A 15,784-nucleotide genomic window follows, 5' to 3' on the forward strand; every position below is an offset into this window, starting at 1 on the left:
GCTCATCTCGACATCAGGATAAAGCCGCCGAAGTGTCCAGACACAAGAAGGTGCCTTGTGGTCTTGGCACGATTCCATGCTCTTAACGGGTTAACCCACCCTCAAGCTTGGTGTATGGGGTGAGAGTGGCATAACTCTTGGTACTAACCTAAACGATCACATATTTGTCAGGCGTTCAGCGAGAAGCACACTGAAAGCTCTTAGCGTCCACAGCGCATCCGATCTTTACTGCGCTTGCGTCATTCGTGCGCTGCTGTCTGAGAGACACGTCAGCGCTGACGTCGTCGGGACTGGCAACCTCTGATAAGCTGGCTACCTACACTTTGAGCTACGGTTGGTTTACTAGTCTGACTGCGAATATTTTATGTCGCGGGAACCGACCTCAGCGGTCACTTCGGTTGCGTAAGCTCCAGTCCCCGAACAGGGAAATACTGATACAGCGGCTCTTCTCTGCCTACCAACCACATCACACTATCTAAACATTTCTGCTAATTTCATCAAATGCGCGGTGTACTCGTTGCCGTCGCTGCAATCGGTGGGGTAGAAAGGCTCGAGATAGATGCGAGCCTGGTAGCCGTGTTCAACACGATCCAGCCCGGTAGCGCAATTCACACTCAGATTCTCACGAAACACGACGTCGAGACGCTCTGCAGTCGGGTTTGGAGAAGGCGTTTCAAGAGATTGACTCTCCCTGCAAATCGCGTGCGGCCGTACCATTAAAGGCTTCTTCCGAAACAACCACCATTTGTTATACTCAAGAATGCCACATTCCTAACGGAACTGACAAGTACCCCCTTTTTGGTAAAACGGGGCTTGTGTCCGAGCAAGCACAGAGGGACTTCACATGTCTTTGCCTCACAAAAGCAAACATGACCCGCACACGAGAGAAGGGGATCCTGGGCAGGCACTGAGTAACAGACTCCACTGGCACAGCTCCTGCAGATGGGTCAGTAACAGCCAGGCGGCTTTTCGCCTATGTGCATGGTGACAGCCTCAGTCACGACCGGCACCCATGCATACCTGAAGAAGAGAGTAACAACAGCCAGTCAAGTCACTGACAGGTGATATTAGGCTACAGCAAGTGATTGTTTACTTGCAGCCCTATCATCGGCTATTTGTTTGTCCCTTGCCAGTTAGGAAAACAACCAAAATATGGGGTTTTACGTCGAACCGCCAATATGATACCCACCGAGCATTTGCCGGATGAATACGCGGACAACTTACTTTGCGCTAAGGGCACTGAGCATCGAGCTCATCAGAAGCGTCTGAGCTGTGAGGAACAGTGACAGCACGATTGTTTCATGAGCGGTTCCTGTGAAGGAGGCACTGACGCCCTTGAAGTAGATCATGCTGAGCGTGTACTGCAGCATAGACAGTAGCAAAGCCTGCGCACACGCCCGAAAAGTGCACAGAAAACAAACAACAACGACAATGAAGCTGTTCCCGCCAACAGCATCGCTCAGGAGAGTGACGCAGATAGGATGACCGCCGAAACATGTGAGGCAGCAAACCGCAGAAGAAGAAATCTAGCACCAGCACGTACCGTCATTGTATGGTGCCGCAGGAAATACGACGGCTTGAACAGCTCTTTCTTTTTTATAAGAAGAGTATATGGAGCCCCGAAGGAGAGCAAGGAAGCACACGGAATCTTGCCGTACAACTCCAGGCATTTGGCAGCAACTGCCCAAAGTGGGGTGGCGGAGGGCAGCATCGTTGTCAAAAATGGTAAAAAGGTCTGCACATAGCACACCAGCACAACGTTCTTTAATTGACTCCTGTCCCTCGCACAGGGACACTCACTGCAGTGTGCGTCGGAGCTGAGTATGTTCACCTGAAGCAGTTCGAGGTTCGGTATGAAGTACATCGCTGCCGCGGCCACCCGTTGTAGGAACGAAGGTGTTCTCATCGAGAATCCAGTGCTTCGACCGCCTCTGGTAGCCCCTGAATGGGCGGCTGTGGCTGGCGTTTGACCATTAGTCGGTCGGGCAGCAAGTAGTCGTGATGCGCGAGGACCCCGAACTCGCGAACTTGTCTGCATGCCCATGCGAGAAGGGTTTGGCGAGAGCACAAGTGGAGAGTTCCTCAAATCGCATCTCTTGAAGCCCGACACTGCGAAGGGTGCACATGACCTCTTCTGTCCTTGATCTAAAGACAGTGCCGCACGCGATGCAGATGCATTGAGATAGGAACGCTTCCCGAAATCACATGCGTCAAGACGGGATCCACACCAAAAGCGACCCGGAAACTGAAAGGCACAATGGACGGCAGAGGACGTCATTGACAGCAAATCACGGTGATTTGTGTCCCGGTATTCACCATGCCGTCGGCTATAGACAGGGCTGAGCCCCGCTCCACCCCAGGAGGCTGCTGCCAACAGAGCAGGCACCCCGACAAAAAAATGCCGTGCGTGTGAAAAATGTGTTGCTACATGATCGTCCGCATCGGTCCAGCGCAGTGACCATTGGGGCACCAGTGTATGAGAAGTGAGCGGAGACCATTTTGGAGTGCCTAACTGGGTGCATAAGACACCTCCGGAAAAGATTAGCAACACGTGGGTGAGACATATGGCGATCAGCCAAAGAGATCGAGGGAGTCTCATTGTCCCCGCGGTAGTATCTGGCGACAAAGGACCTCCGTTGCTTGACAGTACTGTGCGTCACAGCCAGATGCTCGTGGTGAGGATTGATTTCCTCTGCAAGCTTGGTGAAGCATTTTTGACGCCTGTGGAGAGAATGTTCTCAGTGGCATGAATTCACTTGCTGTGAAGCACCGGGATGGGAATGCTGCCTCGTCGAAAGTTACTCGCCTTCCGTATTTGTAAATGCTTCGAGCTAGCATAACCACAATCGACATTCTCTATATGTATACCGGCAAAAGAGAAAGAATCGTCCCTTCTTCCACACTAATCAAGGGTTTGATGCCCGCACACACAAGGGTCTCATACGGTAAGAAGAGAGACACCAACTGCATCGAGAAAAGTAACGATGAGCGTGACGTTCCTGCTGCAATGAGAGTAGATAGGGCACATCAGATGTTGCTTTTATGAAACATGAGGTCAGTCAGTAGCGGCCACGGACAATTCCGAGCAAAAAAACGGTTTGTTACCCCCGCTGAAAAAAAATATCTTCCATGTTAACGCTGTTTTTCTGGTGGTTTTATTTCGAAGACAACCGCGCGAAGCCCACGGGACACAGCATGCAAGAGAGGAGACACCATCTGGATTCTGCCTTTGCGTCGCCGCCCCTTGACACTGCCAGACTACCAGATCCAACAGTCGATGCTCAATTCCTGGTGCAACGCGAAATGGTTGGGTAGAAGTTCCCAATGCGATTTTAAGAAGGAATGGTTTTACATCATGTAAGCCGTTGAGGAGGTAGTGCGCTGTTGAGGCGTTACAGAACAATCGTATGCTGACAGCGTCCGGTGTGCATGCAGAGCACCTGAAGTACGATGGCTTCGGAAGGCGCCAAGTGTACGGCAGCGACGCATGCAGACACCATGAACAGAACGACCCGGGGGTGCACGGCGGCGCGGGGCTCTGTCGCCTTGCCAGAGGGGGGTAGCAGGCTAGAAGCGTTTTCTACTAAGTCCATTATTTCTGGCCATACGTTCAATCCCTGCCGCGAAAAACGAAATGGTCTACCCTTCTCTGGCTTTTTGAGCTTTTCCCCCCTCCTTTTACAACACTTCCGCCGTTGACCCCTGCCCTGGTAGTCGTAAATGCAGCACCCATAGCGCCGAAGTAGTGGCCGCACGGGCGCGCGTCACACTTGGTTGGTAGGGCACCGTACCAGAGGGGTGGCCGGGACATGCGCGGGGGGGGGGGGGGGGTACCTGTTGCTTGTTTACTTTCTTGTTTGTTTTTTGTCTCCACGTCTGCAATGGCTCCACCTCGCCCCCTGTGTCAAGTCATTCGAAAGCGGAGGATGGGCGTCCGCCATGTTGCAGGATGGGGCGCGGTGACAGTTGTAGTTGTGGCTTTGTTAGTATGTTTCGGGCTCGAGCGGCGGGAGCACGGCTCTAAAACGGACCTTCCAGCGGGGTCGACGTTTGTTAAGGCCGCGACCGAGGATTCCCAAGAAGACTTATGGAATGATGATATGTTTGAACTCTTCAAGCCGCAGTACGAGCAGTACATGCAGGACTGTCCGCTGTACTTTTACCGTCGTACCTGTGGCACACAATCAAGTGGAAGCGTACAGGTAATTGTACCTCTCCACAAGTGGAAGCTGCACGAGTTGACATCAGAAGAGAACGTTACGAATTTCATGTTGTTCATAAGGTTTATTCTTGAGACGTTTTGGAGAAAAGTCGTGAATGTCGACTCGGAGAATCAGGTGGTTATTATTGTGGACATGAAAGGCTTTTCAGCCTCTAACATGTTCTTCTTGTGGAGTGGCATGTCACGAGCGTTCAATCTCGCGAGCCAAACGCTGAAAAGAGCTTCTGGCAAAAGCTGGTCAAAAGCATACTTAGTAAATGCTTCGTACTCTGTGACCAAGCTGCTAGATCTGCTCTCAAGTTTTGTTCGTATACGGAGGCACGATTTGGTCGTACTCCCCTCCACAGAAGACGACGATGCCCAAGTTTTGCGGAAGGAACTCGGAGCGAAGTGTCTCTGGGTCGGCTACGGGGGAGATAGCACTGTAGGACTCGGTGAAGCCGCTTTGCAAAGGAAAGTTACAAAATTTGTCTTCCAGGGTGGTGATAAGTCAACCGCCACTGAATCACCGGAGGCGACAGGCACAGCAGAGGGAACCGTCAATGAGTACACAGATGTTGCAGAGGAGACACAAAAGGTGACGGATGGATCGACAGCAAAGACGGTGGACGGAGACGTTGGCAAGGATGCAGCAAAGGCGCATTCGACACAAAGCAGAGCTAGAACCGGCCATACGGCCACCGCGCGGAAACGGCGACGAGGCAGCAACGCTGGCACAAAACCAAAAAAGGATGATGGAGGGGATAACATCCATGACCATGGGCGGAAACGTCACCGAGGAAACAATACGACCACAGAAATAACACGCAGTGACGGATTGGTGAACGAAATGGACGGTGCGAGGAGTTGAGGTCGTTGTGACAATCGTGTGGAAGGAAGTGAATAACTTTTTGGTGAGCTGTATTCAGCTGTGGATGAAGGAGCGGTTCAAATTCTTCGCTCCACTGTACACCGACATTGCTCAGCGTTAGCAAATGGGAATAATTGACAGAAGACGCTACGCTTGGTATGAACCGGCATATTCAGGACCCTCAACTGGATCTTTCCAGCTGCACGCTAAAGACGCTAAGCAGCTGCGGGTCTTCCCAGCAGCAGGTGTTTGTCATGTAAATGGAACATGTGGGAACGTGTGACTCGCAAGCCACCATAAGTTGTCGCTTATGGCATGTGTGAAACAAGAAGGCCTTTTCTTTGAAACAGCTGCTCGAATACCCACTTGTCGTTGGCGTAGTGGCTGCGTCCGGCTATCGAGCGGCGATTGTGATATGGCCTCTAGACGTGCAGATTTAGCAGTTGTGATGTCTTCGGTTGCGATGGCGACGTGATAATGAGGCGGTTGGAGACTTTTTTTCTCAGATGGTGCACCAGCAGACACGAGCGCTTTCGAATACGAATGAAAGTTGATCGTATGTCGATGCATTACTTTTTCCTAAGTTGAAGGTTTTGGCGGGGTTGGACGAAAAACGAAGACTGAATCCAACTCGACGATTGACACCCGCTTCCAGGACGCTTTGCGGGTGAGGATGCGTCGTGAACGGTGGTGGGACCTGTGAAGAGCCCCATGAAATAATCACCGCACCACAATGCAGCCATGGAGTCTGACGGTGTTATGATTGGCTGGTCGTGCTGGCGTGGAAAGATTGCGTCGATGGGACGGAACATCCGTGGCAAAAGCAAATACATGCACGCGTTCTTTTTTCTCGTGTCAGTAGCCGATGGACATGTCCCTGAGGAACTTTCCTCAGCATTGCCAGAAATGAACAGGAACGTTGGCTTCTGAACGACAAAGCGAGGCGCCCTACCTGATGCAGCACACTCGCTTGTTTCCCAGTAACTGTCTTTTTTAGCGACGGCATCCACTGACAGGGGTGTGCTTCGTCGAACCGTAGGCAGTGGCGCCTCGATCTTTTGCGTAGCGTGTATGTTAACAGCAGCTTCGGCGCCAGCGCTGCTTCTCTCGCGTCTAAACTGTCCACTGAGAGACACGCGATACCCCCGTTGCTGACGCACTGAGGGACAGTATTCCCACATCGAAGCACAATAGGGGACGCTGCTCAAGTAGGGGGGAAGTGCGTGGTGGCTTCATGAGCATCTGCAACCCGCAAGTCAGTAACTGACACTTGCTGCTTGCCGAAGAGTTGGTTATTCAGATTGGCAAGTCCCCAAGCTGACGTGTGGAATAGGACTGAGACCCCAGAAACTCCTACCTCCTGCCACTCTCGTGGCCATCGGCGATTGCGCGGTGACGAGCACGCGTATCGCGATATCTCTCAGCTCTGAAATGAAGTTTAACCGCGGGAGCGAACGGTCAACCGCAGTCGCGCTCGCTTCCGTTCTAGTTTCCCGGGGACCGAACACCCCTGCTTAGTGAACACTGCTTTAACTGAATAACGGTAGAAATTATACAGGGACACTGCTATACATAACGTTACCTATTGATGATAAGACAATTGTATGGGGGCTGCCAGATTTGCTGTCAGCTGTCTGTACAGTGGCATGCTGAGAGGTGTCCGTTTCTTGTGTCCACGCATGACCCGACATACTTTGCACAGGCTACCGACCCATCCTTCTACTTTTGACGTATTCCAAGATGAGGAACACTGTGGCTTTAACTCTTTTGTCGCTAGCCGCTATCGGCGCCCCAGCTGCTGCTCAAATTCGGGTATCACCTCCGGCAATGCAGGCAGCACCGGTTCCGACCAGTGCAGCCGTTGCAAACCAAGCTGGTAACAAAGCTTCTTCTGCTCTTATTTGGAGTTGTATCTTAGATGACTTCACTGTACGCTTCAGTCAACCCCAGTAACCCGTTGAAGAATGCAGCAGGTACCTGTCGTTTGCCAGTGTTGTTCACCAAACCTCACTTTAATCGATGACCTCAGCGGAGCGCCTTGATTCTCTTACAAAAGGTTCGCTTTCTAAACAAAACAAAAGTGTTACGGGAATTAAGCCCCACGCTTCGGACAGGGCTCGAGGATGCCATGAAGTCAAACCCGTTTTTTCAGCTGACGGGCCTGTCGATGCAAATTAGAGAACTTGCACTCACGAATCCCGGTAAGAGCTTCCGGATTCTTAAGACAGTCTTCCTCACTATGCGTGCATAATTTTTAGACGCCATCAAGGGAGCTGGCGTGTATGTAGTGAACGCACCGAAGCCCTCTGCTGAAAATAAGTGGGACAGCATTTTAACACGTTGAAAAGACCACTTGCCTGAAGGGGGCTTCAGGAAAATGACACAGTTATTTGCCGACCAGGGCGTCGAGGACATTTTGCAAGGTGTTGATAGTCCCCCAGGTGAGACAGCGAATAAACATTCACCGCATCAATTGACTGCTAATGTATTTGTCACAGTTAAGATGCAGAGAAAAGAGGAGGAAGTGAGTTAGCGAAGGCAGCTACTGTGCCCTCGTCACCCGATGCAACACTTTTGCTCAGGAAGCGAAACTTGATTACGAAAAGCTTATGGACCCAGGAAATCAGTCGGACCTTCAAAAAGCACTTCCGCCACAGGCAAGCCAGTTGGAAATACCAGCTGTGGTTCAAGGGCAAACGCACACTGACTGCTCCGAAATCAGGAAAGGCTGCGATATGACCAACAAAGAATAGGGCAAATCAAGAATCAGATCTCTGTCTACAAGAAAAACGTCGAAAGGGCTAAGAAAGCAATCAGGTAAGCCGAACGAGCAAGATTACGTAAAGGTTCACGCCAGTTCCTGGTTTGTAGAAAAAAGGCGGAGGCACGTGAGCAGTAGGCTCCTCTTTCTAGATGGTGTGGGGTTCCTCTGTCGTGGTCGAACTCTTCCAAACATTAACGATGTGAATGCGTTTGACATTTCATTCTCAAGGAAGGCGGGGACACAGCGATCATGAACTGGCGCTAGCCTTCATCTTCCTGATTCTCAAAGTTCTCAGCCGGTTTATCGAGAAACCAATCTGTTGAATTTTTGTCACACAGAAAGAAAAGGACAAAAAGGATCGCCCATGCATGAACGCGGACGCTTCAAATGCCTGAGTTCGACTGGTGTTCAGCAGGGGTCAGAGTTACTGAATCGCTGACACAATAGGGTACCATAGCAGCTCAAAAGCGAACCGCAAACAACTGAGGGCACATTCCGTCACGAAAATCACGTGGGACGGCCAGATACAGGCGAAGGCCTTTGGATAGCAGATGGGATTACCTTCACCCCGTCGACGTCGAGGAGTCGTGCTAAGCTCACCTCTAGATGACGAGGCAAAGAAAGGTCTCCCTGAAACACATGACATCCAGCGCATCAATACATAAGCTAGCGAAACACTTCTACGTGTCCAATTGCATACAACCGTGACTCTGCAGAGAGATTCTACCGTACCAGTGGAGACCACGGATCCGACAATGCGTCAAGACCGTTGAAGCCGATTCCTGTACGAAGGCACATGCATGACACCACAGAGGCGGTCATGTATGTGACGGTGATACTTTTGAGCCCACATAGACAACAAAAGTTCATCAACTTACCAGCTTGCTTGCTTTTGGAGGTGATGCTAGCGAGTGAATCCAGTATTTCTTTCAGTGTCCTGAGCAGATGAGACATCAGTTGTGCGCGGATAGTATTATCATTTGCAACGCCTTTGGACGACGAAAAACAGAGCGAAAACTGTTGTAGGGTTCACTGGTCTCTGGCAAGGGGGTTGCCTCTTACCTCTCTCCGTTCACTATATTGCCATCCATGTTCTCTCCAAGGCGCTGAAGGCACCGCGCGATTGCCCGGGTTTGGGAGGCTTCTGCCAGTTGCTCGATGCACGCTAGATCGATTTCTGTGCCGCCATAACTTATAGCGCGTCGCGCCGCTGCTTTGACTTTCCCATGCGGATGCAAACATCCTTTTAGAAAAACAAAAACAAAGATACATACATATAAACACAGCCACTTCCAAACAAGTTCAAAATGAATGCATTCTTTAGATCCATGTAGAAATCTATCCCACTTCGCACTGAGGGGAGCAATCCACTCATGCTCACCTGTTTCCAGAACCCGATGTCGAAAAACGCCGAAGAGGTCCGCAGTGGTGTCGCCCGGAGTCTGAGCCTGATCATTCCATCCAGCAGCTCAATACGACAGCGTAAAGTTTAAAAGGGTCATCATCGGCTAGTTTTATACCATTGGCGCTGCAGATTAGACCTACCGTTGCCCGCGCCTTTTGCATTTCCATTGATGTCTTAAGGGTCGCTGATATTTCCTTTGCCTTCTCTGTCACGCAGTACGCTTGATAGCTGTCCATCATGATCACGTTATCGGCCACCTCGAAAAAATCACCACTTCCGCCAACAACCATTATTGTCGAAATTCTATATTGATTGACCAGCGGCCTAATTTTGAAAATAAATGGCGTGATAGGCTCCTTCTCCTTGGCTGACAACCACATATCATCAACAGGACCGAAAAGGTGAGTCTCCAAATGACGACGATGCATTTCACCGCCGGTGTACAATTCCTTTAGAAAAACGTACCGACGAGTGCTTGCATTCGTGTGTCTCGGATCATGAAGTTTGTGGCGCATGTATCTTCGTCGACAAGCAACGTCGTCGCACCTAGCTCCAGGGCTTCCATTATGTTGGCGGCCTGAGAGGTGCTGCCGGAAGCGTCAGCCGATGAAAAGTTGTCCGTGGATTTGCCGAAAGGGAGATTGTTGATGAATGGACTTATGTCTGCGGCACAGGGACACTACTGTTGCACGCAGCATGAGCCCAGTGCCACAGTACAGCACATAAAAGTGAACCCATAGCGTCTGAAGTCGCGGCGCATCCAGGCTTACCTACTGACGTAACTGCGCGCCCGTCTTCGGCGCGTATCTGCAAGGGAACACCACGCCAAGAGATCCGCAGTTGCGGTCATGTTCGGCCCGTCGCATTAGCTACGCAAACGAGGCGCATTTCATGTGCGGGCGTAGCTCAGCCATCTTGCATACACCCTCGTAGTCTCACCTTGACGGCTCCTGGATCAGTGACAACGAATTCACGTCCGTCTCCCGGAATCTTGTTGTACACGCCCCACTGCAACGCTTCCAGAAGTGTAGACTTTCCGTGGAAACCGCCCCCAACAATTAGCGTGATGCCGGCTGGTATGCCCATTCCCCTGACTGCAAGTTCACGCCACAGTTCGCACACACGAATCAACAGTCACACATTTAACTCATGTATTCCAGGGGCATCTGAGACGTGCACATCTAAGTGAACTTTCCCTTACCTTGACCACGGTTGGGGAGGCCTATCTGCACTTCTAGGGACGGCGGCGACTGAAATAAGACGAGGTGGTCGTCCTGAAAGGTATAGACAAAAAGACATCAAATCCCCCGTCAGTATTGCCTTGGTGTCAGCGAGCCGCCGGAAGATGTGAAACCGTATTTTGCATAGATCTATTGTGCATCGGTTCGTCGTAAAGGCGACTGGACGACACGACCTTGACGCACCTGATGATGGGTCAAAGGACGGTCGTCCACGCCAGACCGGCGGGGCAGGCACGCTCCGTTGATTACAAAGGCAACAAGCCCATACTTTGCCAGTGACGCCCGTAGGTCTGAAAGGGACAATAATGAGGCGCAGCGCAAAACGTCTGAACGAGGATCGCAGGGTTTGGCACTGAAGTGAACAAACTGTGCACAGACGAAACAATCAGTTAGAAACCTGTTCACTCAAACGAACGGCGCTCCGAGCAGTCGCTCCTCATGAAACTCCCGCGAGCTCACAGCATGTCGTAGAGGCAGTGTACAGCGATTCGCTCTAGGCTCACGCTACGTGCCGCCTCTAGAATGGGGTGAGGAGGGTTCATTGTAAATAGTCGCCTACACTCTTGATCTTCGACACTTTGTATGTGGGCTTCGAGGTCCTTCGCCCGTTGTCGGGAGAAGTACATGGCTGCTCGAGCAACCGCTGGAAGACGTTCACACAGAAGCTGTGCTGCGCGGCGCCCTTCAATTGATCGCCCTCGAGCCTGAAGGCCAAGCGCCGAAACGCACGCGCGGATCTTGTTGAAAAGCTACGCGGCGCATCTCGCACCTCCTCATGGGTGGACGGGCCAGGACGCCAAGTTTTGCACACTCACTGGAACCAGATTCGCAAACAGCGGTGCCTCAACGCTCACTGTAAGACTAATACAGACGCGTTTCTGCGAACCTCTGTGTTACAAGTCCCGACCAAGTCAAGATCGCCTACCGGCAGCGAGACGTTGCAACGGGCCTCGACGGCATCCTCCGTTACGATCATCGACGTCCTGCGCAGAACATGCTGGCTAGGCTGGTCAATCCGAATGTCGCCTCCCTGCAGACACGGGAGCGGCCCCCATGGGAAAACAGCCAGTCGTGGAGGATTTCACAGCATGGGACGGGGAACCTGGAACAAGGAAGTCAAGGCAATCCCTGGAGTGTCTCGCAGCAAACGCGGGATTCTCGGTTTGAAGTGTCCCTCTTCAAAGCCGCTCAGCCTGCCACAGCCGCAAACAGACGTCCCCCTTGATGCACACGGAAACCCGTTTCACTTTCAAGACGGCTGCGGGGGCCGTCGATCCCCTGGCACCGAGGGGCGAACCCCAGAGGACGTGCGGGAACGCGATCTCGACTTGTCTCATACACAGAAGAGCCCCTCCAAGTCACTGTGGGCTTTGGCTATCGCGCACCTTGCTGCCGTGCCAGCCTCCTCCCTCGGCCGCTTGGTCCATGCCTGACTTCTGAATGGCGTGGTGAAACGCCCGTGTGAGGAAGTCGCACAGCGCGATGTTCCTGATCTCGCTTTCGAAGAGGTTTTTCGGGAACCTAGCACATCAAGGAGGCAGAAGAACGAAGCTTCGTTTGAACTGGCGAGGAAAGAACAGTGAGGAGGACAGAAACTCGCAAAGGCCGCAGGCGGACGGGCGCGTTCCTCTTCCTCCGTAATTTGAAGACGAAGCGGAGGCCACTGATTGCCTGTGATGCCTCTCCTCTCAATCTTTGCTGGAATGCATCCTCACTGCGCATGGCTCTGGGGCAGCCGCAGCCGAAATCTGCTCGGCGGAGCGAAGGGGTCAGACTGCACCCTGCAGAAAGAAGACAGCAAAACTGCAAACGAAAAGCGCTCAACAGTTATCACACACGCACCCGAAGAGCGCCTGCCGCGATAGTTGTTCTGTGTGTATGTTTCGGTGGGGGAAATGCCGGAAGAGGTTTGCGCACCGGAGCGAGACAGAAACGAAACAGTCAACGAAGAGTTGGAAGCCAGCCTCTGAGCGGAGCAGTTCACCAAGCAGCATACGAGCGCTCCTGAAGCAACGCTGGCTATTGCGTCCCGTCCACGGGAAGCCATGCACGCAGGAACAGACAAATGCGTATGCGCAGGCGGAGGTAGTTGCATCATGCACTTGTGGATCACATTTGTACACCTTTCCCGGCACAGAACCTCCACACTCGCCGTCTGAGATTCAGAGAACATCGCGGTTTCGCTGACTCGACTACTCTGGGGGTCCATCATAGAAGACCGTTCCTAGGGGATTCGCTGCCGGTTCCATGGACTCGCGGGCCTGCCTGCGCCAAAAAGAAGTTCTCTTGGTTTTGGTGCTTCCGCGAGCTGCGCACCGCGCAGCCACAAGGGTCCGCCACACTGCGTCGAGCTCGTTGACGTTCGGTTCCGGCCAAGGGAATTGGAACGAGGGATCTTGCGAGCTCTGGAAGTCTTAATTCGTCGTGTAGAGATAAACGGAAGGACGACAGAAAAAGCGTTTTTTTCTTAAGGTCCCAGCAGCGCCTCTTCAGTGAACTCGCTTGTTTTGTGCGAAGAGAACTCGCCTCGTCCCTGTCGCACACTCACTTGTCAATGAAGAGCTGGAACTCCTCCAGTTGCCATTCGCCCATCAAGTCTTTGTACGCAGGATACGGCTTGCCTGGTTCACGCAGTCACACACAGCAAAGGGCGACTCTGAGGCACTCCGCAGTGCCGGGGCCTTCGCTGCATCCCCGTCCCTGCCAGCAGATGCCCAGGTGCCTTGAAAAGCCCGACACACACGCTTAAGGGACCCAACCCGAGAGTCCTTCCTCTCCTTTTCGACGCAGAGTGCACACAGGCACGAGAAAGAAATACGCCGGCACGGGCACATGAGAGTCCTGCGCTACCTTCAAGGCGTTGGAGTTCAGAACGCAGACTGGAGGCTCCTGTGCGAGGTCGACTTGGTGGCCCGGAAGAGGCGTAGTTGCCCGTTTCCTGAGGAACGAGACGAAGGAGGGTCAGCGAAGCGACATTTACGGGATATGCACGCGGACCGTTTCCGGGAGGATTCCGAGTGCAAACCTAGCCGGCCTGGTGGTCAGCGGTGCGCACCGCAAAGTGGTTGCTACGCTTGACGCCCCATTCACACTGAGGGCGGGGAAAACGGCAGGACACGAACACCCTCCGACTAGAGTCGGCACGAACCACAGGTTTACGCGGAAAACGATTTGCCACTGTTCACCTGTTCACTGGCGCGACCAGTGGGAGACGGCCATGCAAGAGCGCGACAGAGCGGCACGAGCCTGGAGACTCTGCAGCGCACTCCCCTGGGCTCTACAAAGCTCACACCGCGACCGTCTGCCGAAGGAGACAAAGAGAGTGTGTTCGGCCACCGGGTATCTCTTGCGGTGATACCCCTGTGCACTGCTTGTTGAATCGCGAACGCCGTGGCCGCAGTGGGATTTACCTCCGTAAACGCCTGGCGACTTCCTCCTCCAAAGGAGTCGTCGTTCTGCCGCCGCTTACTCCGCCCGCCGCCTGAGTCGACAGAAAAGCAAGCGCATAGGGTTACGATCAGTCGGACAGATTTGTACAGGAAATGTCAGCCGTCTCTATTCTGGAGGCCCCCGGAATTAACTCCTTTGGCAGCGCGCGCAGGGGTTCGGCCCACAGCCACCGTGGCGTCGAGATAGGGCCGTCGGCGCAGGATAGGAAATTCGCGTGTGGCATGATACGCCAGTTTTTTTCGTAGATCGGTGGGGTCAGAGAGTATATCCCACCAAAAAACACGAAAGGACTGAGTTTGAGGGTTGAACTGAGAGTGGAGGATTCAGTGCACAAGGCATAGCACTAGATGTTGCATGCGCTCTGCCCTTGCCTGGACACGTGTGTGCTTTCTCACGCAACATCGAGGTTCTGTCTGCCTAGGCTCCTTACCGTACAGCGCCTTGTAGTACGCACCACGGCCCGACTGCAGAACAGCAGACATTCGCACGGACAAAATTCGCGACACAGACGGCCCGGAAACAGGCCACCACACAGGTGGTTCTAAAAGTCTCTTGAGAGCCTTCTTCCCTGCTCGGTTCTGTATTCACGGAGAGCCCCGTCGCCTTCTCTCGCTTCGCTCTGAAATCTGGAAGGCGCAACAAACCCCCGCTGCGAGACCGGGGGATTGTAAGCTAGCGAAGACGACCCTCTCGCGGTCCGCCGTTCCGCGGCGACGATCCCAAAACCCTTGTACCGGAAAGAAGAGTTTGACCGAGTAATACGCAGTGTATGTACAGTTTACCATTTTTGTCACGCGACTTTGTGGACGGAGTTCAAACGACGGGAGACAAGGGTCGGGTAAGCGGAGTGCGTTTCTTTTGCCTCCAGTTCCGGTCCGTTCTCGGGAATGCAGCAAATCTGAGGTGCACAAAGGAGAGAGGATCGAGACAGCAACTGCAAGAGAGGGCGGTGTCGGAGTCTTGCTTTTTGTGGGCAAGCGGAGGCGTTTTGCGGCTGTGTACCGGTGGCAGCGACAGGGACGCCCTCGACGCATCAGTCGACGGACGCATCCTGCAGGTTCTTGACAGAGAAAGAAAATCCCGCCTCGCAGTGGACTGCAGTTAACTGAGGGGAGAAGGCGGGGGAGCGTAGGAGATGCAGAGCGCAGAATCGACGGACCGCAGCGCTCGTGCCCGTGAGACGGCGTCACTGTCAGCCCTCGCTTGATCAGAACCCTCAGCACACTTCAACTCCGCGCCGTTTCTTCACGCCACAAGTACGCACATACCTGGTAGTGGGCCGAAGTCTTCCTCGAATCAGAGATCCCGGCCAGTCGCGATGCGCATCTCTCAAACTTCGCCTGCTTCAAGTCGCAGTGAGCGCATCCACGCATGCATCAACTCATACAGACAAACGCCCAAAATGCCTATACTCCCATCCACACATCCATGCATCTATTCATCTCGGAACGGAAATCCACGTCTACGTGGTTGTCTATCGACACCTGAGCGCGCGGTTGTGTCTCTGATCGGCTCCTCACGCTGAGCACATGACGCCGAGAGACAGAGAAGCAGTTGCAGCCTCGGACGGGCGAAAAACACGGGCCAGAGAGATGTGGAAGCGAAGGGTAATAATGCGTCTTGCGACACACACGCGATGCAACGAAGATTCCCCGGTTGCCCATTCTAAATTTATCTGTGGAACTCCTTGGGCGACAGATTTTCCTCCATCGATTTTGCACGGTCTCCAAGCGACAGCATGTGCTTACGGTAGACTGGGCTGCCTCTTCGCAAAGAAGCACGCCAGGAGTCACAGCGTCGAGGGCGGGAGAGGCGTCGCGAACTTCACAGAGAGGAAGCGAGGAAGAAGCGA

General features: G+C 53.1%; 3 protein-coding genes across 3 annotated transcripts; 1 reads left to right on the forward strand and 2 right to left on the reverse strand.

The window, feature by feature from the left end:
• Positions 1-947: 947 nt before the first annotated feature.
• Positions 948-2,278, reverse strand: NCLIV_028580 (conserved hypothetical protein; the record flags this gene model as incomplete). The annotated part of the gene is made up of 4 exons (XM_003883052.1): positions 948-1,020; positions 1,225-1,385; positions 1,544-1,735; positions 1,832-2,278. 4 exons carry the CDS (start codon positions 2,276-2,278, stop codon positions 948-950), a joined length of 873 nt encoding a protein of 290 aa, XP_003883101.1.
• A 4,534-nt stretch (positions 2,279-6,812) lies between these two features.
• On the forward strand, positions 6,813-7,971 carry NCLIV_028590 (conserved hypothetical protein; the record flags this gene model as incomplete). Its single annotated transcript, XM_003883053.1, has 10 exons — positions 6,813-6,948; positions 7,013-7,045; positions 7,102-7,128; positions 7,187-7,273; positions 7,331-7,391; positions 7,446-7,513; positions 7,571-7,596; positions 7,655-7,729; positions 7,795-7,889; positions 7,944-7,971. 10 exons carry the CDS (start codon positions 6,813-6,815, stop codon positions 7,969-7,971), a joined length of 636 nt encoding a protein of 211 aa, XP_003883102.1.
• A 1,317-nt stretch (positions 7,972-9,288) lies between these two features.
• Positions 9,289-14,717, reverse strand: NCLIV_028600 (conserved hypothetical protein; the record flags this gene model as incomplete). Its single annotated transcript, XM_003883054.1, has 13 exons — positions 9,289-9,608; positions 10,012-10,048; positions 10,181-10,335; positions 10,443-10,515; positions 10,666-10,772; positions 11,042-11,186; positions 11,408-11,512; positions 11,868-12,003; positions 12,198-12,263; positions 13,031-13,103; positions 13,841-13,963; positions 14,363-14,396; positions 14,715-14,717. 13 exons carry the CDS (start codon positions 14,715-14,717, stop codon positions 9,289-9,291), a joined length of 1,377 nt encoding a protein of 458 aa, XP_003883103.1.
• Between the last annotated feature and the right edge of the window lie 1,067 nt (positions 14,718-15,784).

This window comes from Neospora caninum, chromosome VIIb (assembly GCF_000208865.1).
Source record: "Neospora caninum Liverpool complete genome, chromosome VIIb".
In the NCBI taxonomy this organism is placed as follows: Eukaryota; Apicomplexa; class Conoidasida; order Eucoccidiorida; family Sarcocystidae; genus Neospora; species Neospora caninum.